This window comes from Ranitomeya imitator, chromosome 1 (assembly GCF_032444005.1).
Source record: "Ranitomeya imitator isolate aRanImi1 chromosome 1, aRanImi1.pri, whole genome shotgun sequence".
Classification (NCBI taxonomy): domain Eukaryota; kingdom Metazoa; phylum Chordata; class Amphibia; order Anura; family Dendrobatidae; genus Ranitomeya; species Ranitomeya imitator.
Genome location: NC_091282.1, coordinates 1054534089 through 1054561884, shown reverse-complemented (window position 1 = coordinate 1054561884; position 27796 = coordinate 1054534089). Strand labels below are relative to the sequence as shown.

Here is a 27796-nt window from a genome sequence, read left to right as displayed (position 1 = left end):
ACTGTTAATGGGGAAGACCAGATTGCCGCGCCACAAAGGAAAACTAATCTGCTTTCTAATGTAATGGATGGCCTGACCCCTGGCATAACCTGTCAAAGCCATTTCGGCAGTATTGGAGCCATGTTTCCAGAGCCGTTAAACCATCAAGATTGGAAAAAAAAAAATACAAAAAAGAATCCTATAGTGCCACCTATATTTAAGCAATGAGAACCTCACTCCCATACCGGTGACACCTACTTATACCGGCAATGTACTGAATCCATAGCCTGAATGTTACTCACCGGTGCCTTTGTAGTACTTTGTACAATTACCATATTCAATATCTTCTGTTTTAATATCAAACTGCGGCAGAGCAATCTTTTCCATTTGCACAGGATCTCCTGGCTGCCAAATAAACCGCAAATCATCCGTCGTGTATCCAACTGTATGACAAGGCAAAAGATTGCAGAAATAAATAAGCATTAATTTAGGGTTTTTTTTAGCCACAATTATGCTAAATGCTTAATGGGCTCTAGTATATATTGGGGGGCTAACATATTCCACAGCGCAGTACCCAATCAGTCCCATCAGTCTATGCCTCCAGAGGGACTCAGTCTATGTACCCATAGGCTGTAGAAAATGGCAGATCCAGGAGGAATGCCCAGAAGGAACCCACTGATAATACATACTACATGCAATATTATATTATAAAAAAGTGTACAACATCTGCATATAATCGTCAATTGCATGTCAAGATCTGGAATATTATAAAGGCAAAATGAAGAATTGAAAAAAAAATACTGTTATGTAATGAGAAGAACAAGAAATGGATGCACATCACTGCCCCATCATCATTACTGAAGGCTGTTTAAGATGTTGGTTATCATATAAGATAATGTGTCAGTGGTTCTGGGTGCCGACGTCTATGGGTCAATAGAAAACACATTTTTGGTACGTACAACTTTCCAGCTGCATCTTGCAACGCTGAGTATCCATTGGGAATAGTGTTAAGTCCAAGGGGCAAGTCAACGTAATGGACAACCTGGGTAGGTGTAAAAAATACAACATGAATAATTCACAATAAATTCAATACTGCAAGTAAACCATAAATTAACCTGTAAAGTTCCTGAAGCCCCCATAGTGCAATTTAGAACATGAATTCAGTTGTGCAATGTCTCCGGTAGCCAAGAAAGGAGTGGCTATCAGAAAAATAAATACATTAAAGTAAAGAACTATATTGTCTTGGAGATATAATATATATATATATATATATGTATATATATGTATATATATATATATATATATATATATATATATATATATATATACACACACACACACACACATATATATACACACACACACACATACAGGTGCTTCTCACAAAATTCGAATATCAAAAAGTTAATTTATTTCAGTTCTTCAATACAAAAAGTGAAACTCATAATATAGAGTCATTACAAACAGAGAAATCTATTTCAAGTGCTTAATTCTGTTAATGTTGAGGATTATGGCTTACAGGCAATGAAAACCCAAAAGTCATTATCTCAGTAAGTTAGAATAATTAACAAAAACACTTTCAAAGGCTTCCTAAGTGTTTAGAAAGGTCCCTTAGTGTGTTTCATTAGGCTCCACAATCATGGGGAAGATTGCTGACTTGACAGATGTCCAGAAGGTAATCATTGACACACTCAACGAGCAGGGTAAGCTACAAAAGGTCATTGTAAAGAAGTTGGCTGTTCACAGAGAGCTGTATCCAAGCATATTAATGGAAAGTTGAGTGGAAGGAAAAAGTGTGGTAGAAAAAGATGCACAAGTAACCGGGATAACCACAGCCTTGACGGGATTGTTAAGAAAAGGCCATTCAAAAATTTGGGGGAAGATTCATAAGGAGTGCTGCTGGAGTCATTGCTTCAAGAGTCACCACACACAGACGTATCCAGGACATGGGCTACAAGTGTTGCATTCCTTGTGTTAAGCCACTCTTGAACATTAGACAACGCCAGGAGCGTCTTACCTCGGCCAAGGAGAACAAAAACTGGACTGTTGCTCAGTGGTCTAAGATGTTTTAACATGAAAACAAATTTAGCATTTTATTTGGAAATCAAGGTCCTAGAGTCTGGAAGAAGAGTTGAGAGGCACACATTCCAAGCTGCTTGAAGTCAAGTGTTAAATTTCCACAATCAGTCATGGTTTGGGGATCCATGTCATCTGCTGGTGTAGGTCCACTGTGTTTTATCAAGACCAAGGTCAGCACAGCAGTCTACCAGGTAATTTTAGAGCACTTCATGCTTCTCTCTGCCGACAAGTTTTTGGAGATGGAAATTTCATTCTCCAGCAGGACTTGGGACCTTTCCAAACTGCCTAAAGTACCAATACCTGGTTTAAAAACAACTGTATCACTGGGCTTGATAGGCCAGCAAACTTGCCTGACCTTAACCCCATAAAGAATCTATAGGGTATTGTCAAGAGGAAGATGAGAGACACCAGACAAAACAATGAAGACGAGCTGAAGGCTGCTATCAAAACAACTTGGGCTTCAATAACACCTCAGTAGTGCCATAGGCTGATCGCCACCATGCCACGGCACATTGATGCAGTAATTGATGCAGAAGGTGCCATGACCAAGTATTGAGTGCATTTACTGAACATACATTTCAGTAGGCCAACATTTCGTATTTTAAAAATTTTTCAAGGTGATGTTATATAAAATATTCTAAATTTACTGAAATAATGACTTTTGGGTTTTCAATGGCTCTAAGCCATAACCAACATTAACAGAAAAAAAAAAATATATATATATACACCATATTTTCTGGTGTATAAGATGACTGAGCGTATAAGACGACTGGGTGTATAAGACGACCCCCAACTTTTCCATATAAAATATGGTGTGTGGGATATACTCGCCGTATAAGACAGGGGTCATCTTATACGCCCAGTCATCTTATACGGCGTGTGCGGTGCGGATGGTTCCCAGGGTCTGGAGGAGAGGAGACTCTCCTTCAGGCCCTGGGATCCATATACATTTAAAAAAAAAAGAATAAAAAAAAAAAATATGGGATATACTTACCCTCCGACGGCACGCGGCTCTCAGAGGTGCAAGCGGCGGCCTCCATTCCTAAGGATGCATTGAGCGAAGGACCTTCGATGATGTCACAGTCACGCGACCGCATCGAAGGTCCTTCGCTCACTGAAAGAAATATTCCGGTCGCAAATCTTTATTCATTACACTAGATGGTGGCCCAATTCTAACGCATCGTGTATTCTAGAATATGTATGTAGTTTATTTAAGATTTCAGAATAATTTAATGAATACACAGGATTCGGCTGGCCGGGAGCGACCAATTAGGGAAGCGTGGTTCAAATCCCGAGCCAATTCGCGGCCGGATTGCATCTGTCGCTGATTGGTCACGCCCAGCGGGCCGCGAACAATCAGTGAAGCCAGGGCGAGCTCCAGGCTTTTGAGGGCCCCGGGCGAAAGTCTCACAGCCCACGTAGTATATAGCACAGCCACGTAGTATATTGCAGAGCCACATAGTATATAACACAGCCCACGCAGTATATAACACAGCCCACGCAGTAACATAGTAACATAGTAACATAGTAACATAGTTAGTAAGGCCGAAAAAAGACATTTGTCCATCCAGTTCAGCCTATATTCCATCATAATAAATACCCAGATCTACGTCCTTCCACAGAACCTAATAATTGTATGATACAATATTGTTCTGCTCCAGGAAGACATCCAGTATATAACAGTCCATGCAGTATATAACACAGCCCACACAGTATATAACAGCCACGTAGTATATAGCACAGCCACGTAGTATATTGCACAGCCACATAGTATATAACACAGCCACATAGTATATAACACAGCCACATAGTATATAGCATAGCCACGTAGTATATTGCACAGCCATGTAGTATATTGCACAGCCACGTAGTATATTGCACAGCTACGCAGTATATAGCACAGCCACGCAGTATATAGCACAGCCACGCAGTATATAGCACAGCCCAAGTAGTATATAGCACAGCCACGTAGTATATTGCACAGCCACATAGTATACTGCACAGCCACGTAGTATACTGCACAGCCACGTAGTATATAACAGCCCACGAGTTTTGTGATGCTTCTCACGATGCTAAGTTCCCAGTAATGCCTTGCGGCAATAACCCGTAATGATGTACCGGTCTCGCGAGACCGCTACGTCATCTGGCGTCATTGCCGCAATGCATTCTTGGGACCGGAGCATCACGAGGAGCGGAAAAGGCTGCCGCGGACACCGGAAGGCAAGAATATAATGATTTTTTTTAAAATTATTTTTAACATTATATGTTTTTACTATTGATGCTGCATAGCAGCATCAATATTAAAAAGTTGGTCACACTTACAGGGTTGATGGCAGCGTTAACAGACTGCGTTACACCACGTTATGCCGCGGTGTAATGCAGTCCGTTTAACGGACTGCTAAAACGCTATTTGGACACTGACTGGAGGGGATTGGGCGCGCCCAGCCGGCCACGACCAATCAGTGACGTGAGATTTCCGTGACATAGAAACAGAAAGACAAACAGACGGAAGTGGACCTTAGACAATTATATATATATATATAGATAGAGGAATGTGTTGAGAACAATAAAACCTAAAAATTATCAACGCAAATTACAACTAATATCCCACGGAGGTCTAGAGTTGGAATGATGCTCAAAATCAAAGTGTAAAATGAAGTTACAGGCTGGTCCAACTTCATTGGAAATGCCTCAAGCCAAGGAAATGATGTGGTAGTGTGTGTGGCCTCCACGTGCCTGTGTAACCTCCCTACAACGCCTGGGCATGCTCCTGATGAGGCGGCGGATGGTATCTTGAGAGATTTCCTCCCAGATCTGGACTAAAGTATCCACCAACTCCTGGACAGTCTGTGGTGCAACGTGACGTTGGTGGATGGTGCAAGACCTGATGTACCAGATGTGTTTAATCGGATTCAGGTCTGGCGAACGGGCGCGCCAGTCCATGCCTTCAATGCCCTCATCTTGCAGGAACTGCTGACACACTCCAGCCACATGAGGTCTGGCATTGTCCTGCATTTGGAAGAACCCAGGGCCAACCGCACCAGCATATGGTCTCACAAGGGGTCTGAGGATCTAATTTCGGTACCTAATAGCAGTCAGGCTACCTCTGGCGAGCACATGGAGGGCTGTGCGGTCCTCCAAAGAAATGCCACCCCCACACCATTACTAACCCACTGCCAAACAGGTCATGCTGAAGGATGTTGCAGGCAGCATATTGCTCTCCACGGCATCTCCGGACCCTGTCACGTGCTCAGTGTGAACCTGCTTTCATCTGTGAAGAGCAAAGGCGCCAGTGGTGAATTTGCCAATCCTGGTGATCTGTGGCAAATGCCAAGCGTCTTGCACGGTGTTGGGATGTGAGCACAACCCCAATCTGTGAAAGTCGGGGACTCAAACCATTCTCATGGAGTCTGTTTCTAACCATTTGTGCAGTAACATGCACATTTGTGGCCTGCTGGAGGTCATTTTGCACGGCTCTGGCAGTGCTCCTCCTGTTCCTCCTTGCATAAAGGCTGAGGTAGCGGTCCTGCTGCTGGGTTGTTTCCCTTCTACGGCCTCCTCCACAACGCCTGGTGAACTGGCCTGTCTCCTGGTAGCGCCTCCAGCTTCTGGACACTATGCTGACAGACACAGCAAACCTTCTAGCCACAGCTCGCATTGATGTGCCATCCTGGATGAGCTGAGCCACTTGTGTGGGTTGTACAACCAACATTTAATAATAATAATAATAATAATAATAATAATCTTTATTTATATAGCGCCAACATATTCCGCAGCGCTTTACAGTTTAACAGTTTCAAAACACAAAAGTCATAAGTAACAACGTTAACAATACAATAATTAAAGCAAAATAAGACGACCCTGCTCGTGAGAGCTTACAATCTACAATGAGGTGGGGGAGATACAAAGTACAGGTGTGTATTTACAATGATGTATTTACAATCATGGTCCAGCCATCTTCAGGGGTTGGGGAATAGATGGGGATAGTGAATGGGCTACACACACACAAACATAACATAACTTTGATTAGTGAACGTGATAGGCCGCTCTGAACAAATGTGTTTTGAGCGAGCGCCTAAAACTATGCAAATTATGGATGGTCCTAATATCTTGGGGTAGAGCATTCCAGAGGATTGGCGCAGCACGGCATTTAAAAGTGGCCAAAACATCAGCCAGAAAGCATTGGTACCGAGATGTGGTCTGTGGTCCCCACCTGCAGAGCCACTCCTTTATTGAGTGTGTCTAGATAATTGCCAACAATTTCCATCTGTTTTCTATTCCATTTGCACAACAGCATGTGAAATTGATTGTCAAACAGTGTTGCTTCCTAAGTGGACAGTTTGATTTCACAGAAGTTTGATTTACTCGGAGTTATATTCTGGTTAAGTGTTCCCTTTATTTTTTTGAGCAGCATATATATATTTTCCCCCACTGTACATATATATGTATATTTTTCCCCAACTGTACTTTACATATCGTATATACTCGAGTATAAGCCGACCCAAGTATAAGCCGACCCCCCTAATTTTGCCACAAAAAACTGGGAAAACTTAATGACTCGAGTATAAGCCTAGAGTGGGAAATGCAGCAGCTACCAGTAAATGTCAAAAGTAAAAATAGATACCAATAAAAGTAAAATTAATTGAGACATCAGTAGATTAAGTGTTTTTGAATATCCATATTGAATCAGGAGCCCCATATAATGCTCCATAAAGTTTATGATGGGCCCCATAAGATGCTCCATATTAAAATATGCCCCATATAATCCTGCATAAAGGTTAATAATGGCCCCATAAGATGCTCCATAGACACATTTGCCCAATATAATGCTGCACAAATGTTAATTATGGCTCCATAAGATGCTCCATAAAGATATTTGCCCCATATAATGCTGCACAAACGTTGATCATGGCCCCATACAGACACTTGCCCCATATAGTGCTGCATAAACGTTATGGCCCCATACAGACACTTGCACCATATAGTGCTGCACAAACGTTATGGCCCCAGACAGTGCTGCACAAACATTATGGCCCCATACAGTGCTGCACAAACGTTATGGCCCCATACAGTGCTGCACAAACGTTATGGCCCCATACAGTGCTGCACAAACGTTATGGCCCCATATAATGCTGCACAAACGTTATGGCCCCATATGATGCTCCATACAGACACTTGCCCCATTTGCTGTTGCTGCGATAAAAAAATAATCACACTCACCTCTCCGTCGCTCAGGCCCCCGGCACTTTCAATATTCACCTGCTCCTCGTTCCGGCGTCGCTCCATCTTCAGCGTCTCCTGCACTGACGTTCAGGCAGAGGGCGCGCACTAACCACGTCGCCGCGCCCTCTGACCTGAGCGTCACAGCTGAAGACGGAGTGGCGCCGGAACGAGGAGCAGGTGAATATCATGCAGCGCTCCCCTCCCCGTTATACTCACCTGCTCCTGGTGCGGTCCCTGCACGTCTGTTCCCTGGCATCGGCAGCTTCTTCCTGTACTGAGCGGTCACCGTTACCGCTCATTACAGTAATAAATATGCGGCTCCAACTCTATGGGAGGTGGAGCCGCATATTCATTACTGTAATGAGCTGTACCTTGTGACCGCTCAGTACAGGAAGAAGCTGCCGGCGCCGGGGGAGCCAGGGACCTACAGGGACCACGCCAGGAGCAGGTGAGTATAATTAGACAGTCCTCGCTCCCCCTCCCCTGCCGACCCCTGGGCATGACACGAGTATAAGCCGAGAGGGGGACTTTCAGCCCAAATAAATGGGCTGAAAATCTCAGCTTATACTCGAGTATATACTGTGTATATTTTTTCCCCCCACTGTACAACAGGGGGGAAAAAAAAGTATTTAGTCAGCCACCAATTGTGCAAGTTCTCCCTCTTAAAAAGATGAGAGAGGCCTGTAATTTACATCATATGTAGACCACAACTATGAGAGTCAAAATGAGAAAACAAATCCAGAAAATCACCATGTCTGATTTGGCAAGATTTATTTTGCAAATTATGGTTGAAAATAAGTATTTGGTCACCTAAAAACATGCAAGATTTCTGGCTTTCACGGACCTGTAACAACTTCTTTAAGACGCTTCTCTGTCCTCCACTCATTACCTGTAGTAGCAGCAGCACCTGTTTGAACTTGTTATCAGTATAAAAGACACCTGTCCACAACCTCAAACAATCACACTCCATACTCCACTATGGTCAAGACCAAATAGCTGTCAAAGGAGGACACCAGAAACAAAATTGTAGCCCTGCAAAAGGCTGGGTAGACAATCTTCAATAGGCAAGCAGCTTGGTGTGATGAAATCAACTGTGGGAGCAATAATAAGAAAATGGAAGATATACAAGAACACTGATAATCTCCCTCGATCTGGGGCTCCACGAAACATCTCACCCCGTGGGATCAAAATGATCACTAGAACGGAGAGCAAAAATCACAGGACCACACGGGGGGACAGAGTGAATGACCTGCAGAGCTGCGACCACCGTAACAAAGGCTACCATCAGTAACACACTACAACACCAGGGATTTAGATCCTGCAGTGCCAGATGTGTCCCCCTGCTTAAGCCACTACATGTCCGGGCCCATATGAAGTTGGCTAGAGAGCATTTGGATTACCCAGAAGAGTATTGGGAGAATGTCATATAGTCTAATGAAACAAAAGTAGAACTGTTTGGTAGCAAGCCTTGTTGCGTTTGGAGGAGACAGAGTGCTGAGTTGCATCCAAAGAATACCATACCTACTGTGAAGCATGGGGGTGGCAACATCATGCTTTGAAACTGTGTCTCTGCAATGGGACCAGGACGACTGATCCGTGTACATGAAAAAATTAATAGGACCGTGTATTGTGAGATTTTGAGTGCAAACCTCCTTTAATCAGCTAGATTAAATGTGGATGGGTCTTTAAGCATGATAATGATCCCAAGCATGCACACTGCCAGGGCAACGAAGCAGTGGCTTTGTAAGAAGCATATGAAGTTCCTGGAGTGGCCTAGCCAGCGTCCAGATCTCAACCCCATAGAAGACCTTTGGAGGGAGTTGAAAGTCCATATTGTCCAGCAACAGGCCCCAAACATCACTGCTCTAGAGGAGATCTGCATGGAGGAATGGGTCAACATACCACCAACACTGTGAAGACTTACAGGAAACGTTTGACCTCTTTCATTGCTAAAAAAGGATATGTAACAAAATATTGAGATGAACTTTTGCTAATGACCAAATACTTATTTTCCACCATAATTTGTAAGTGTGCACACCCTTATTGCATTGATTCTTTCTTCTACCATTAATGTTTCAGCATCTCTATTGACACTTCCCACTCAGCGGTCTCCAAGTTTCTAACGCTCACTTCCTCCTTTGGCTTCCACAACCACTCACAAAGCTGGCCACACACTAGACCTCATCGTCACTTGTGTCGGTTCCATATCTAACCTCTTTAACACCTCTCCCCCTGTTTGACCACAACCTACTCACATTCTCTTCCCTCTCCCTTCCAAGTGCACAATCCTCACTCCACAAACTTGCACACCCTCGCAAAAAACTCAAATACCTTGATTTACACTAACTTTCTAAGTCTCTTCTCCTTCTTGCAGACATAGGTTCCTTATACAATGCTGCTGCTGCTGCCGCCGCCGCTTTATATAACACCATAGCAGCATCCCTCGAATCGGTCACCCCCATCACACATACCAAAGCAAGGACAATCAATAGGCAACCCTGGCATACCAGCCTGACTGAAACAGGCATCCAGTGTTGCTAAGTGGAGATGGAAAAGATGCCATTCCAGTAAACACTTCATCACATACAAACAGTCTCTCACCAATTTCAAGTCAACATTCACTGCTGCAAAACAAACCTACTTATCTCACATTTCATCCCTGCCTTACAACCCTAAACAGCTGTTCAAAACCACTTTCACTTCTCTAGTCCCTCCTCAGCACATATTCCCTCTCCTCTCAGCTTAAAATTCTGCCACATTCTTCAAGTAGAAGATTTGCAACATCAGAGAAAGATTTGACCTACAGTCCCGACTCCCCACAAACCCTCTTCATAACTACTCAATTAATCTTCCAAAACCAGCTTCTCCATCATTACAGAAGATCAACTTTCCCCTCTACTCTCCAGATCACATCGTACCACCATGTATTTGACCAGATCTCATTCCAGCACATCCCAAACCTCACCACAGTCTTCATTCCAACAATAACCCATCTCTTCAACCTATCACTAACAACTGGTGTCTTCCCATCATACTTTAAACATGCCTCAATCACACACATCCCCAGAAAGCCATCAAAACTACTGGAACAGCATTGTCCATCTTGAACTCTCCTCCTGCTCCCTCCTTGACCGGTTTTGACCACATCATTCAAATGAAACTGCCCTAACTAATGTCACCAATGACTTACTAACCTCCAAAGCCAAGCAACACTACTGTCCTCCTTCTCCTGGACCAGTCCCCTGCTTTTGACACAGTGGACCATTCTCTCATACCTTACCAACCGCACATTTAGCGTTTCCTACTCCCATACTATCATCATCTCGCCCCTTCTCTGTTGGTGTCCCTCAAGGCTGTCATTTGTCCCATCCTCTTCTCAATCTATACACTCGTCCTATGACAACTCATAAGGTCCTATGGCTTCCAGTACCATCTATATGCTGATGACACTCAGATCTACCTCTCTGGCCCAGATGTCACCTCTCTGTTCTAGAGAATCCCAGAGTGTCTATCAGCCATATCCTCCTTCTCCTCTCGCTTCCCCAAGCTCAATGTGGACAAATCTGAACTAATTATCTTTCCTCCATCTCGCATATCTTCCTTACCTGATTTATCTATCAAAATAAATGAAATCACACTTTCCCCGTCCCAAAAATCCACTGCCTCAGAGTAACCCTGGACTCTGCCCTGTCCTTCAAACCGCACATCCAAGCTCTCGCCACCTCCTGCTCAAAAATATTTCCAGAATCCGTCCGTTCCTCAACCCTCACTCTACCAAAATGCTTGTACATGCCCTAATCATCTCCCGCCTCGACTACTGCAACATCCTCCTCTGTGGCCTACCTTCTTACACTCTCGCACCCCTTCAGTCCGTCTTTAACTCTGCTGCCTGACTAATTAATCTCTCTCCTCGCTAGGCTACTGCTTCCCGTCTTTGCAAATCCCTTCACTGGCTCCCAATTTCCCAGCGTATGCAGATTAAACTACTAACACTGACCTACAAAGCCATCCATAACCTTTCTCCTCCGTACATTTCCGAACTAATCTCTCAATATCTTCCCTCGCGTAATCTCCGGTCCTCCCAAGACCTCCTTCTTTCCTTCACGCTTAATCGCTCCTCACCCAATCGCCTCCAAGACTTCTCCCGAATATCCTCCATCCTCTGGAGTTCTGTGCCCCAACAAGTCCAGTTATCCACCACATTTGGATCCTTCAAAAGAAACCTGAAAACCCATCTCTTCAAAGAAGCTTACAGCCTGTAATGACCACACGGCCACCTCAACACCATCGGAGTTACTGCAACCCTCAACCTACTGCTTCCTTCCCCATATTCCTGTACATTGTAAGCCCGCAAGGGCAGGGTCCTCTTCCCTCTGTGTCAGTCTGTCATTGTTTTGTTTACTGTAAGTGATATTTGTATTTTGATGTAACCCCTTCTCATGTACAGCACCATGGAATTAATGGTGCTATATAAATAAATAAATAATAATAATTCCCTCTTACTACAGATTCTCTCATCTCTTTCAATCATCTACTTGGCCGTATCTTGGATCTCTTCATACCTAACAGTCCAGACATTTACCCACCACTTCCTTATCTCACCCTCTGTTAGTTTCCCCCCATGATTTGCTGCCTTAGGGTAAATATTGACTCTGCCCTCTCCTTCAAACCACATATCGAAGCCCTTTCCACCTCCTGCTAACTGCAACTCAAAAATATTTCCAGGATCTGTACGTTGAGACTCCAGTTCAAAACCTGAACCGTAACATACAAAGCCATCTGCAACCCTTCTCCTTCAAACATCTGTGACCTAGTCTCCCGATACTTACCTGCACGTTGCCTCCGATCCTCACAAGATTTCCTTCTCTACTCCCCTCGTCCCACAATTGCATACAAGATTTCTCCAGTGCATCCCCCTACTTTGGAAAGATCTATCCTAACATATCAGACTCTCGCCTACTGTGGAAACCTTCAAAAGGAACCTGAAGGCCTACTTCTTCTGAAAAGCCTGCAACCTGCAGTAACACTAGCTTTACTATACCACTGCATGAACCACCTCTTCCCTCACCTATTGTATCATCACCCATCCCTTGTAGACCGTGAACTCTTGTGGACAGGGTCCTCTCTCCTCCTGTCAGTAGAATTATATTGTTAATGATTACTGTACGTGTTTTTTTTTTTTATTATGAATACCCCTTTTCACATGTAAAGCGCCATAGAATAAATGGCGCTATAATAATAACCTGGCTTGTCATGATTAATGTTGAGGATTTTCTATGGTATTCTCCTGCAACAAATGACTATCTAGGTAGTGTTTCCACGTGCCTTAAAGTGACCTACCCAATGGTGCTAGTCGTTGGGTAGGCTAAAATCTTCTGGAAGACTACAACTACTATTTATTTTATATAGCGCTACTAATTTTCACAGCGCTTTACATACATCATTACTGTCCCCAATGGGGCTCACAATCTAAATTCCCTATCAGTAGGTCTTTGGAGTATGGGTGGAAACCCGAGTACTCTGAGGAAACCCACACAAACATGGGAACATACAAACTCGTTGTAGATGTTGTTCTTTGTGAGATTTGAACCTATGACCCCAGTGCTGCAAGGCTACATTGTCCCTTTAATGGGCCATTCACAAGAGTGTATATAAAAATGCCCAACCCTTTTAAATACTCTATATCAAGACTGCATATTTGACAGACCAGAATTAGTGTAAGAGTTATGTTTCTGTTAATATTCCGATGCACAATCTTTCATCACCTTTGCACTGTAGTACCTACAGAGTTGTAAAAACTTTCCACATATAAATAAATCTACCTTATAAAGAGGGAGGATTAAAAACTGAAGGAAACTTGCCTCATGCTAAGCAGAACATCTCCATCACGAAAAATAAACAAGAGGATATTTTCTTGGGTGACATCATGAAAATTGGCCATCTTTTCATTTGCAAAAAATAAATCTGGCTTCCACAGACACTTGAACATTGTCGGATCCACTGTAAGCGCATCAGAGCCTTTGAAATCATTGGGAAGCTTTAGTCGGGGGTCATTCCATCTCTGCCTTAGAAAGATGTTGACTCTGTAGTCCTGTAAAAAAAAAATGGAAAAAATTTGTACTTGCAGTAAATGTGGTAACAGTCTTTGATGGACAGGTTCACATCATCATTATCTCATCATGAAGTATTCCAGATTTATTGAGGTCACCTAACCACACCAGGCAAAATAAATGAGAATTTATTACATGTAAAAAAGCAACTTTTCCATTTGGTGTTTTTTTTTTTTAAAGATAATATTTTTGTTCTATTTAATTACTGGATATCTAAAATATTATAATTTGTAGAGGACATTTATCAAGTGCAACCGAACTCAAAGAGTAGAAAGTGGGCATGACTGGCGTAAAAGCAGCCACTGTGCCCAATACCTTTGCAGCAAGAGCTGTTCTATGTAGAAAATATTAGGCTCTAATTCATCAAGTCCAGATAAATTCTTGCTGATATTGATGGGGGGGGATTTAGGCAACAGACGCTACTGATTCATTAAAGGGTGATGAATCAGGAGTGTCTGACGAGTGGCGTGTGCCCCCATGCACCACAACAGAAGTCTTACTCTAGTCTTTAACTTGGTAAGATATCTAGCGTAACAAATGCCTTAACAGGTCATGAATTAGACGAATTGTGGAGTAAGTCCCCGTTGTATCCAGTTGCACCCATTTTGCCAGAGCTGGGAAAACCTGAAGTAAAAGTGCAAAAATTTGCCAGATTTTGCGCTACAATTTTACAACTTTTCAAAGCGATTTACACCAGAATTTGGGAAAAAACTGTTCTAATGAATTGTGGCCGTAGTCTCAAAGATCATGAATTCTCCAAACCCTACAATCTACGTAAATATGCTCAGGCTTACAAATAACAGTAATATGCAAGTGCCGTAAAACAGAAAATTCCTGTCACGCCATTCTGTCTGTATCTGGTTTTCGGCATGACAATGCATATGGTTGCTTTAACCCTTTACTCTTTTCCCCCTGATTTGAGCTGGGATACTGTTGGCTGTTACTTGGATGAGCCTTCTCAGTTCCCTGCTCTGCTGCGCAGTCGTACATGGGTGTTTAGGTATTTGCCCTGCTGTATACCTTCCTCATGTGCGGTCCCTGGTTGCTGCTGTGAAGCTGTCCGCGGGTTGTGAGGTCATTTGCAGCTGGTGCATGACTTTCCACGTGGGTCTGTTCATGCAGTTTCAGTCAGCTGCCCTGAGCCTCAGATCCTGCACTGTTTGTGCTGTAATGGTTTCTGTGTTTGTGCTTAGGGCGTGCGCGGCCACACCTTCCCTGCTTTTATCAGGGTTAGGATGTGTACTTCAAATGCTGTCCCCAGCCAATTGCTGAGGGGCAGCTCATATATAAAGTTCTCCTGCCCTATGGGCGGGGGCTGAGCTACTCACAAAGCTCCTGAACTTTGTTAAGCGTGTTTGTGTTCCTGCACCTCTTCTGCCTATCTTTTGGTACCAAAGTCCTTGCATTGATTCCTGTTTTGTCCTGTTCTGGCGCCTGTCCTGGAGGCGGTATATCCAGGCCAGAATCCTTGATCCTGTACCTGATCCTGTCTGAACTGTGTCTGCTGTGATTATGTTCCTGGAATCCCTCTTCATCAGGAGCCTCACTCCCAGTGACTTTGAGTCTCTTGAAACCGGTGTTTCTGCTGAGCATCTACTACTCTGTGCTCTGACTACCATGCGGTGTTAACTCTGTCTGGCTCATATCAAGTACGGCGGTGCTTGCACCATCACGCTTGAGTTCCTTCCTAGGTCCGATGCCCGGAGCCTGACGACCACAGTCTGGAACCTTGTAACCGCTGTCTGGAGCTTGGAGCCTAATGTCTCTGGTGGTGCCTGTAGGTCGTGCCAGATATCCTGAACCGATCGACTCCTGTCTGATGTCTGCCGGTGACCCTGGGTCCAGATGTCCTGTCTGTACCCTGATGTCCTGCCTGTGTCTTGATGACCTCATGGACTCTGATGTCCTGATATCCTGTCTGTTCCCTGATGTCCTGATGTCCTCACCGTGTCTGATATCCTGATGTAACTGATGCCCTGGGCTGCCACACCAGTGTCCCAGCCGACGACCTGGCCTGCCACGTCAGTGTCCCAGATGTCTATCCAGTATTCCTGATGTCCTGATGTCTTACCTGTATCCTGATGACCTCGTGTTCCCTGATTTCCTGATGTCCTTCCTGGGTTCTACGTCCTGATGTAACTGATGACCTGGGCTGCCACGCCAGTGTTCCAGCTGATGATCTGGGCTGCCATGCCAGTGTCCCAGCTGATGATCTGGGCTGCCATGCCAGTGTCCCAGATGTCTATCCGGTATTCCTGTGTCCTGATGCCCTGCCTGTGTCCTGAGGTCTTTCCTGAGTCCAGATGTCCTGTCTGTATCCTGATGTCCTGCCTGGGTCCTGATGTCATGCCTATGTGTGCCTCGGTGATCCATTGGTGCCTTGGGGTCCACTGGGTGGTACACTTCTGGAGGTGTGGAATCAGGAGCCTGACATCGTTATGTTTTGCTTATGTACTGTGTGACTTTACTTTAATAAACTTGACTTTCTCTGTACCTGAAGTTGTGCGGTGTAATCAAGTCCTACATGTCTCTTTCCTTGTCCACATGCTCAGCTGCCACAGAACCCCAGTCGCTGCCCTCCCCTAGATCGGGTAGGCCAGGTACCCCTCTGCGGTTTAAAGGATCCTGATTGCGTCCCTGGGGAACACGCGCCCCACGCCTTCTGAGGTTGGTCGGCTTGGGGGCGTCTATGGGCTGGGCTGCATCTGCAGCCGCAGCTGACCGTGACAATTCCATAATTTGGTCAGGACTGCAGCCAAGGAAGGCAAACATGCTTCTGGTTAGCGGTCTGGGTTAGCAGCAGGACTGATCTTCGCACGGTCGCTCTGAGGAAATATTCTGGGTATACAATATCAAATACAGTGTAATAAGGACAGACTTTTGCTCCCGCCCTGAATGTCGTGGTCTTATTCTAACAGTCCAAGTCTAATTAGAAGTTCAATTATAGGTCTTCTATTTGCAAACTAATTTTCAAGTCATGTTCCTAGCCAGCCATGAATGAGCTCATTAGCTTTGCGAAGATACACTTTACAACTCGCCACCTCACTGAAGATAATTACATGTATAATGTGTGTTATCAGCATCATACTTTAACAAGTGCTAAATGTAATTCCAAGATTAGTATTCTCCAATGCACAGCATTTCTTTTTCAGATCCAAGTCTATGCCAGACTTCTTACACTTGTATTGTTTCCATGTTCAATTATATTATTCATATTTCAAATACACGAAGCTCTGCAAGAAGGAAGGAAACAGCCCATTATCTACTATACGCACCAGATACTTGGAGAAGTTACTTCTGAGATTCAAAACCAAGTTCAGAATAAATTGGTCTCATTAAATAGAAGTTTAGGAGAGTTTAGATGTATCTAAAATTCCAGAAAGGAACCCAGATATAAAAACAAGAATGGCACTAGGCTGGTGTTTGGTAATGAGACATCTTCCCATCTTTCCCAACTTCTGTAGAGCTATACATAGAGCCACTTTCATCTCCATAAAGCGATTGAGAGATCTTCATATTTTATACTCATCGGCATATTCCGCCTGTCTGGGGGTGGTGGCCGGCGATCTTCGCCTCTTCTTCAGGGGTCGATGAATGGCTTTCTAAGCAGAGATGAATATTTATGGTCGCGTAAGATCTCCTCAGTCAATTTTTTTGCTTCCTTGTAGATGTGTAAATGTTCATTTGTGTTTTTTATTACCTCCCCTTTTTCAATATACAGTAGTTTACTAGATATAATACATGTTAGATCTTAAAGGAAATCTGTCACCAGGCTTTTGCTACTCCACAGGGAACCGTGATTCCAGCGATGTGTCGTCACTTACCTTCTGCTTGTCATTGATTTTTCTCTGCTGCAGATCTAGCAGTTCTCTAAATATTCAGCCCTGTATAACCCCGACCACACCACAGACTGGCAGCGTTCTACCCCTGTACGGCGTATGCAAAAAAGTGCCAATCAGTGGTGGGGTTGGGTTATACAGAGATCATGAATATTCTTGACTACCTGGCAGCAGATTTACTAGTCATCGAATGATGATCTCCTGCTGATAAAACAATGTCACAAAAGATACACTAAGTGACATAGCTGAAATCAGGGTTTCTGACACTACGTTAGGCTTCTCTCTATTTGGCAAAAACCTTGACAAATTCCCTTTAAATGTAATTTTTTGTTGTGACCTTGTGTCTGTGCAAAATATTCAAACTAGTATTTGTTTACATGCTCCTTTTTTCCGCTTTTATTGGATCACATTTTACAAAAATACTGTATTTAATCTTCCTGTGCTTGCATGTATGGCACTCTCTCTGTTGATACAGTGTTGGATCCTCAGTTTTGATATTTTAATTGTGTTGGACCTAATAATATACTTTAGTGCATTTCCCTATATTAAATGAATTGGGCTCCTGTTTACTTAGGGATATGCAAAATATTTTATTTTCAGGATATGATATTATGCAAGTAGATATCTTCCTATCTACAAATGGCTAGTACAAGAAAGTTATTGTGGAGTATGAGAGGCTTGGGAAAAAGCTCACCAGTTGGCCTGTGTACGGTAACTGACAAGAGGGCAAATACTCAGAACCCCAGTGAGAATAATAGGGAACAATGGCTTCGGACGGGTAATATCTGCAACTCTTGAAGGAGCATCTGTTCTTTTCTAGACAGTCACAGCAGGGAAATCAGACAGTGGATCCGGTAGTTATTCAAAACTCTGCTTCCCTTCCAGTGCTCCGCACTGTAGATAAGATGGGAGGTGGGCAGAGGGTTTGGTGACAGATCTTGTTGCGGATACTGGATAGTTTCTCCAAGTGTTAACCAGAATTATAACAGTCACATGTCAACTCCTCTGGGGAAGATCTGTCTGAATATCTTGGTAAGTTCAAATTTTCCAGCAGTGAAACCAGAAAGGCTAGCAGCCCTGAAAGCCCCTATTAGTGCTGATGAGATGACTATGGCCTTGTCCTTGGATCATGATGGGATCCCACTGGAGTATAGAATAAATATCTCAAGATCAATCAACTTAGACTGCATGAAATTTATTACATCTTCTTTTAAGTGTGGTCATCCTCTGGACTCTTTACGTTGCTATAGTTTTTGTAATATTAAAACCCGATAAAGATGCAGCAGAGTCTATCCCATAGGTCCAGATCTCTTAAATATGGATTATAAAATCGAAACAAAACATTTGGGCTACATACTAAATAAGGTGATCTTGGATAGAATACATTTCAACCAATGTGGTTTTATGACAGGGAAATCAAGGTCTGATAACAGGTCACAGATCTCTTGTAGTTTTCCAACCTCTCTGGTGTCACAAGATACGGCCAAGGCTTTCTACTCAGTAGAGTGAGGGTGTTTAGTTTTAGGTTTGGCCCACTATTTTGTAAATGGTTTTCCATACTGCAACATTCCCTTAGAAACCGAATTCACATAAACTGCTTATGGTCATCACTGTTCCGCTTGGACAGAAAAACAAGACAGGTATACTCTATGCCCTTTATTTGCAATTGAATGCCTGGCCATCAAATACCAGCTCCGAAATATCATGGAATAAAATACCAGCTCCGAAATATCATGGAATAAAAGTTGGCTCTACAGAGGACAGGGCTGGTCCTTACGCACATGATTTGATTTGGTTTATGTCAGACCTCACACTCTCTTTACCTCTAACCATGGATATTATTGGCACTTTTGGCAGTTTTTCTGCTCCATATCAACTGGCAAGAAAAATCAATGTTTATGCCTTTTAGAAGTGATTATTGGGTGATGAGAGAGGAATTTTGTTGGTTACAAATTGTGGCTCACTTTAGGAATGAATATACCAAATATTCAGACATTACACCCAATTATATGATCTTAATATTTACTCCCTAATGGACTTCTTGGAGGATAAGTTGGAACTAGAGCGAGTACAAAGGAGGGCAGCAAAACTAATAAAGTGGATGGGGGAACTGCAATACAAAGAGAGATTAGCAAAATTAGGATTATTTAGTCTAGAAAAAAAGACGACTGAGGGACGATCTAATAACCATGTATAAGTATATAAAGGGACAATACATATATCTCTCCTAGGATCTGTTTATACCAAGGAAGGTGACGGGCACAAGGGGTCATTCCCTGCGTCTGGAGGAGAGAAGGTTTTTTTTACCAACATAGAAAAGGATTCTTTACTGTTAGGGTATTGAAAATCTGGAATTCCTTGCCTGAGGAGGTGGTGATGGCGAACTCAGTCGAGGGGTTCAAGAGAGGCCTGGATGTCTTCCTGGAGCATAACAATATTGTATCATACAATTATTAGGTTCTGTAGAAGGACGTAGATCTGGGGATTTATTCTGACGGAATATAGGCTGAACTGGATGGACAAATGTCTTTTTTCGGCCTTACTAACTATGTTACTAAGTTCAAGGTTTGGAGTTCTCTTCCCATTTCTGTTGCTGCTAGAAATAATGTAATTAAAATGATAGTTATGCCTAAACTTTTATATGCTCTGGAACATGCAGCTGATCCTTTTCTGTCATTTATATGGTGTTTAAGGCTACTTTTACACTTGCGTTTTCTGCTGTCTGTCGTGGTACAGCAAACTGACGTATCGACGGATGTCATTAAAATAGGGGAAAAACGTGTGTGACGCATCCAGTGTAATGATGGATGCGTTGTGCACAAATTTGAGAGAGAGAGAGACTTTTTCCCGGTCTTGAAAATTCTTCCGGGCATGCTCAGAGTGGAAAAACTTGATCCATCGCTGGATTCCTGCATGTGACGGTCAGCGATGGATCCTGCGTCCATAGACTTCCATTGTAGCCAACGACGGGCAGCGCAGGACCCGTTGTTGAACGATTTTCCGACGTGAACAAAAAACATTCCTATGAACGTTTTCTCTGCACGATGGACCGCTATTTTACGACGGATCCAGTGCACGACGGATGAAACGGATGGCCATCCGTCACAATCCGTCGCTAATACAAGTCTATGGGAAAATGCAGGATCCTGCATTCACAAAAAACGACGGATTGTGACGGATTTCAAAAAACGCAAGTGTGAAAGTAGCCTAAGTTGTTCTAAACTAAAATTATCCACACTCCAAAAGACCAAAAGATAATGCTGGAATGGCCTTGCCAGACATTTATCTTTACTATTTGGCGGCTGGGCAGTTGTGCTCCCTAAAATCCTGGATCCCGGGGGGGGGGGGGCCCTCTCCAGAATTTAAAATAGCACTTAGCCACATACCTGCAAAAAATGATTTGTCTGTTTGGGAAGCACCATTTGCTGGTGATCCGGATGTGGGAGTCCATAAAGAAACTATCATTTCTGAAATACTGTCACGGAGAATCCTCTGTAGGGTAATTTGGCCTTCCCTCAGTTGATAGAGTCGCAAGACTCACAATTTTGGATGACATATGCAGTGGCTATCCCAGATCAGTTATGTGTTCTGAATGTGTTTGTGCCCTTTGAATGTATTCAGCACCAATATCAGTTTCCAGGACAGCTTTTTATCAGTTTTTACATCTCAGGAATGCACTCCAGGTATAGTTCCCAAGTACTCAACACCATCTACTCTTACCTTCTTACTGGGATTCTTCGTCGACAGAGACGAAAAGGTTTCATTTCTGATTTATATACAGTTACTATACAAATGGTCTCTTGAGAGAGGAAGAGGACTAGAACTCTAGTGCCACCTATTGGAAGTAGCAATCCTAACAGTCAATGTCGACCCTTTAACGAGCCTTGTCACATGACTTAGGATAATAGCCAAACCAGAATCTCAATTTGCAGACACTGTGTTTCGGGGTACTGCCCCTCGTCAGTGAAAAGTGGAGATCTGGTCTGGTCATGTCACTCTCCGCAAGGAGAAACGATACTTCCTATACAGTTACTAGAGATTTTGCTTCCTTGACAGCAGAGAAGTGCATGAGGCAAATTAGCTTGCTTACAAAGGATGAATATTTGGAAGCCTTAGTTTCTCCCCAAAACGTTTTCCTTTCTGTTAATAATAGACTAGCTCAATTTTATGTACTCCATCAATGCCATTTAACTCCAAGTTGTCTTCATAGAATGGTTAGACTCATCCTCAGACTGCCATAGAAGTGGAACTGAGCAAGCTGAATTCTCACACGGAGGACGGGGCTGTCGATTCTCTCGTGCAAGAGAAATGGGCTGATTATGCCAATGATACTTGGATCAAACGGTCAAGAGTTTGAGCCGAGTGTCATCTTATTGTGATGCCACTCCTAGGATGAGAGAATCGCACCGCAGGTGTAGAGAAAACAGAGAACTTAATTTCTCCATCTTCTAAATTGTCTATGTGCGCTCTAATGACATCTGAGTGCAGTCCGATGTTTCCCATAGACTTGAATGGGTGCGCGTGATCAGATCATCATATGCACTCGTAGTAAGCTATGATGGTTTTCTCATGCTGAATCGGTATGAGAAAAAAAGAAAAAACATTAAATTGCAGATCTATACTGTCCGATAAAACATAAGACAGCACTTGGCCGTGTTATACGCTTATATAAGCGAGCCACTCTCCTATAGTCTTTGAATTTTGGAAAGAAGTACCTAATATTATTAATGGACTTATTCAACCTTAGATACCACTCACTCAGTTTCTCTTTTTGGAATAGGAAGTGTGGTCCAACATCTTCACTTTAGGCTTTGGGAAATGCTTTCTTAGCTAGGATGTCACTTGTGATGCAGGTTGTGGATTTACCATAGGCCTCCTAGGATCTCATACTGGTTAAACATGGTCATTTTGTATTAGAAAAAAGTTTATAACAAACAGAAATTGGCCAAATTAATTTGATAAAGTTTAGTACGGCTCCTGTTACACAAGTCACATCTCAACTCCAACTCTTGATTGACTCTTTGGCCTGGTATTTTTTCCAGGGGATAATGATTATACGCCATTTCCTATGTCCTATAGGCACTTCCATACTGTGTATTGCTGTACTTTGTATTACCCGTTTCAAATGATGAATATGAAGATGTTAAGGAGGAGCAAATTCAATGCAAGATACTGACCGTAATGTATTATTTTCTATATTGCAACCATTATCGTTACTTTTCTTAGTTATGCAATTTCTCAATTAAACATACCGTATATGAAAAAAAATCCCGTCTACTCTGCTGGAACTCGAAGACTATGCACTTTTTTTTTGCAAACGAAAAAATGATGACACTCAGTGGGCAACATATTGAAAATAAGACCATACTTCCCAATCCATGGTTTACATACTTGTTCACAGACAGGCCCAGGTACATAATGGAGGCAGCACACGTGCGATGCATGTATAATGCATGTGAGTTGTGTTGTAGAGGTCTTGTACTTTCAGTGAACTGCTTTTTATTTAACTGCAGGGACTTTCAGGACAATGATGACTCTTGACACAGGATGCAAGCTGCTGTGTTGTGGCTAAAATATCAACCCATATAACATTTCTCATCTTTGCAGGATGCATAGTGGCCCTGGAATGATGGCCGTTTGCCTGGTGGGTTGTACCTACATAGGGCTGGACAGCTCACATGAACGACTAGGATGGCTGTGACCAACAGGCTGTTAGCAAACATGGTGCACTATACATAACCATACAATACAACCTTGTCTGTGTGCTGTGTGCATTCACCACCATCATGGATGTAAAGGTACCTTCACACTGAGCAACTTTACAACGAGAACGATAGCGATTCGTGACGTTGCAGCGTCCTGGATAGCAATCTCGTTGTGTTTGACACGCAGCAGCGATCTGGATCCTGCTGTGACATCGCTGGTCGGAGCTAGAAGGCCAGAACTTTATTTCGTCGCAGGATCACCCGCTGTCATCGCTGGATCGGCGTGTGTGACGCCGATCCAGCGATGTGTTCACTTGTAACCAGGGTAAACATCGGGTTACTAAGCGCAGGGCCGCGCTTAGTAACCCGATGTTTACCCTGGTTACCATTGTAAATGTATAAAAAAAACAAACACTACATACTCACATTCCGGTGTCTGTCACGTCCCTCGCCGTCAGCTTCCCGCACTGACTGTGAGCTCCGGCTGTAAAGCACAGCAGTGACGTCACCGCTGTGCTCTGCTTTACGGCCGGCCCTCACAGTCAGTGCGGGAAGCTGACGGCGAGGGACGTGACAGACACCGGAATGTGAGTATGTAGTGTTTGTTTTTTTTACATTTACAATAGTAACCAGGGTAAATATCGGCTTACTAAGGGCGGCCCTGCGCTTAGTAACCCGATGTTTACCCTGGTCACCCGGGGACTTCGGCATCGTTGGTCACTAGAGAGCTGTCTGTGTGACAGCTCTCCAGCGACCACACAACGACTTACCAACGATCATGGCCAGGTCGTATCGCTGGTCATGATCGTTGGTAAATCGTTTAGTGTAACGGTACCTTTAGGTGTAAGTGGTTGTTCATCGTTTTGTGCCTGTGCGACTTCCATTATGTATCATTGGGGTTTGTCTGCATCCTGAATAGAACTGGCACTTCAATGATATCTTTGTAAATATGGCCTTGTTTGTCGGTGATGTGCTGTGGTCAGAACCCATTATTCTGCTTCACAATTTGTATTGTGGTTAATTAGCCTATTTTCCTAAAAGCACAAGTCCAGTGTTATACTTACTGGTCGCCGTCTTATGCAGTTTTCTGTGGTGCTCCGGTGGTCTGCTAGTTATGACATGTTGGACTGCTCCAGTGTTTGCTGGGTGGATCAGAAGTCACTTCTCAATGTAAGCCTATGAAAGCCAGAACCAGGCTCTCCGTTACATGAAGAACTAGTGACCATTGGCCCTGACTTCCCGGCAGTCACAAACGGCAGAGCAGGACAGAAGCGGCAGCAGGAACAGAAAACAGCGCTGGTAAGTATTTCACTACATGCAGGGTAACAGACATTAGGTATATTATTCTAGGGCTGAAGAAAAATAAAATAAAACACAAACGAGATGGGTTTTAACCCCATCACCAGAGGCGATTTGCATGTTCAATATATGGTAAACCTGCCCTGGCAATAAGATTCTCAAGGTCAGTACGAGTACGTGAATACCAAACATGTTTAGTTTTTTTTTAATTTTATTTAAGTGGTGAAAAAAATAAAAATCATAAAATTGTCAACCCAAAAAAAAAAAGTTTGCTTCTATCGTTATTTTCTGAGACACATAACATTATAATTTTTGGCATCTTGGGCTGGGTGAGGGCTTTTTTTTTTTTTGCGCCCTGAGCTGACATTTTTATTGATACCATTTGGGGGGTAGATCCGATGTTTTGATCACCTTTTATTGCAACGCTGTGGAAATCAAAACCTTAAAAAACAGCAGCATTTAACTGGTTAACAGCTATGGGGGTATAGGGATCTTCAGTCGTGAAGAGGTTAAGTTACTGTAACTAGATAAAAATTAAAGCTAAACTTTCAAATAGATTTTTATAAAGTCATCATGTTTTATTGATGCAAAAGTAAGAACTAATTGGAAAATCTGAATTTTATAATAAAAAGGATGATTTAGCTTTTTGAAATGTCACTTTTTAAACTAATCTTTTCCCCCCAATGAGGACATGTTTTTTGTGTGTTTACCTAAATTAATGTATTTGGGTTAAAAAAAAGTTACCGTTAATTTTATAATTCAGTTCCAGTATTTTAATTTAGAAACTCTCCCATTGGACCATCTGAACAAGCTCCCTGACAGATTGTCAGTTATCTCCTTTTGGAGACAGTAATCGAAACAGGGTTTTTTATGAAACCCAAAAACAAAAAATTATTTGTAGCAAAAAATACATGCATTTAAGAACAAAGAATAAATGGTCTGCAAGGATCTTGCGAAGTTTATTGAAGCATCATGTAATTCTGCTCTACATAAATTAAGTCATGTCTTACTAACAACTGCCAGGGGCCAATTCTAAGCCTTTTGCCCGATACAGTCTCCAACTATCTCCTGCCAATGTGCCTAAAGGAGCAGGCTGTCAGATGGACTTAGCAAAAATATTTGCACAGTAAAGAATGCTGCAAAGAGGAATATGGACTGAAGCTTCATGTAAGGTTTCTTCTCAATAATAAATAGGGTCTACATACAGCGTTTCCAATAATGACGGAGACAGCCATCGTCCTATTAACCTGATTGGCTAATGCTAGAGATTATGGTGCAAGCACTATTTATAATGCGTGATTTTGGCAACCTCCTTCCATGACTCTGCTTGTAACAAGGTGATAATTTACTTTACCTACACTTTGACGGAACCACAAATGTCATGTCCTTTACTAAACAGAACACAGAACGTGGCACCACAAGATATCTGCCTTTTATGTGAATGGTATTTATCATGCTAATCTGCCAGAATCAGAAGCTACAAAAGTCAGCAGGAGTATAAATATAGAAAACATTCACAAGAATTAAAAATAAATCAGCAGTGGAGCCAAATATCTGCCGGAAAATGGCAAGCCTGCAGGTTTAGTGTGAACTTGGTATTCCTCTCTAAAAGGAGTAGATGGCTCCAGTTAGTGGTGCAGAGTGATGCTGGATGTTGGATTCTCAGCCAAGAAAAAGGAAATATTAAGTATAAAGAATGTGCGGTTAAGAGCACAACCCAATCGGAGAAGAGCGGAATCAAGATCAAAAGGTCCCTCAGAGTACTCGCTTTATGCCATTGCCACTGTTTTGATTGGCTAATAATGGGAACTTGTGCACGGAGTTAATATCGTGTTCCAAATGCTCTGTTAAGATCCTCAAATTTCTGACATCAATCAAACGCAGTTTTTTCTTATAGCCGCTTGAAGGTAAACTAAATGAATCACACATTGTTCCAGTTACTCCGTGCAGGCAGATTAGCTATAGTCCGATTGAAGGATAAAAATATTTAGTGCGTCTCCCATCTACATTCCTCTGCCTTCAGAATTCATGCATTCATTAGAAAAAGCTGGCTTTTAGGTCCATGGGTACTTCTCATGTGAGGCTACCCTCCTCCGTTATCCTGAACTTAAGAAGATTCTGCCTTTCCCCAGCAATCACTGGTATATCGAACTTGCTTAAAACTTTAAAGGGGTTCTCAAGTATTTTAAAATAAAGCTTAAAGTGGATTTCCAGGCTCTAGACAACTTTCTGCAGTCATTCTATGCGAGTGTACGCGTCTCGGGGTTACCGTGACGGAGCGGAGCCAGAAGACCGCAACGTCTGGTTGCTCCTACTCCGCCTCTGAGAAGCAGCATTTCTCTGTCTTATTAAACGTGTTTATTTCTTCTGGCAGAACAGGGGCTAATTGGCCATGTTATAAATCAGTGTTCTCTGCTGTACCTTTAGCCACTCCTTTTCCCTATATAATTTGGGCTCTATTACTAATCCTTGTCAGAATTAGTATTTTGCGGCATGGCTAAAGGAGGGAGAGAAGTAGTGCTGGAGGAGTTATAAGCGACCGGAGTGCTAATTTAGGAAATAAGACAAGGGCGGAAGCCCCGGCCTCTTCACCATCTGAAGTATCCCAAGGAACAGGGTGACCTAGGGCACCCCTAGTGTGAAAAGGAGGCCCTGGTCCCAGGTGTTGTGAATTCTGTTGTCGGGCTCCCTCCTGTGGTCGTGAATGGTACTTCGGCTGGTTCTGTCCATGGACTTCCTCTGGTGGCTGTGGGTGTTTCTGAGTTTCCTTCCACAGGTGACGAGGCTAAGTCGTTAGTGGGCTGCTCTATTTAACTCCACTTAGATCTTTGCCCCATGCCAGCTGACAATGTTGTACTATTGGTCTAGTTCGCTCCTGGATCGTTCTGTTACCTGTTTACTCCAGCAGAAGCTAAGTTCCTCTTTGCTATTTTCCTGTTTGCTATTTTTTCTGTCCAGCTTGCTATTGTGAATATTGCCTTGCTTGCTGGAAGCTCTGGGACGTAGAGGGGCGCCTCCGCACCGTGAGTCGGTGCGGAAGGTTTTTTTTCCCTGCACTCTCTGCGTGGCTTTTTGTAGGTTTTTGTGCTGACCGCAAAGTGACCTTTTCTATCCTCTGTCTGTCCAGTAAGTCGGGCCTCTCTTTGCTAAATCTATTTCATCTCTATGTTTGTGATTTCATCTTAACTCACAGTCATTATATGTGGGGGGCTGCCTTTTCCTTTGGGGAATTTCTCTGAGGCAAGGTAGGCTTTATTTTCCTTTCTTAGGGCTAGCTAGTTCTGAGGCTGTGACGAGTTGCATAGGGAGCGTTAGGAGCAATCCACGGCTATTTCTAGTGTGTGTGATAGGATTAGGGATTGCGGTCAGCAGAGTTTCCACTTCCCAGAGCTTGTCCTGTGTTTTTGTAGCTATCAGATCTTTCCGGGTGCTCTTGATCATCAGGTCTATTATTGTCCTAACCACCAGATCATAACACCCAGGTCACCGGACAGCTGTGTCGTGATTATTAACTCTGACCTTTATTTTTTCTGATCCATAATGGATCCAGTCTTTGCTCTGA

General features: G+C 43.1%; 1 protein-coding gene across 2 annotated transcripts in view; it reads right to left on the bottom strand.

The window, feature by feature from the left end:
• GLRB (glycine receptor beta) overlaps positions 1 to 27796 on the bottom strand; it is a 212149-nt gene that overhangs the window by 42011 nt on the left and 142342 nt on the right. For both annotated transcript variants that reach the window (XR_011316977.1, XM_069744125.1), the window contains exons 5-7: positions 13143 to 13372; positions 939 to 1021; positions 282 to 422 (exon numbers count right to left, since the gene is read on the bottom strand). Coding sequence is in view for 1 of the 2 variants with exons in the window: in XM_069744125.1 (XP_069600226.1) it covers positions 282 to 422; positions 939 to 1021; positions 13143 to 13372 (454 nt within the window). In the remaining variant the exon portion in view is untranslated. The remainder of the gene's footprint in view (positions 1 to 281; positions 423 to 938; positions 1022 to 13142; positions 13373 to 27796) is intronic.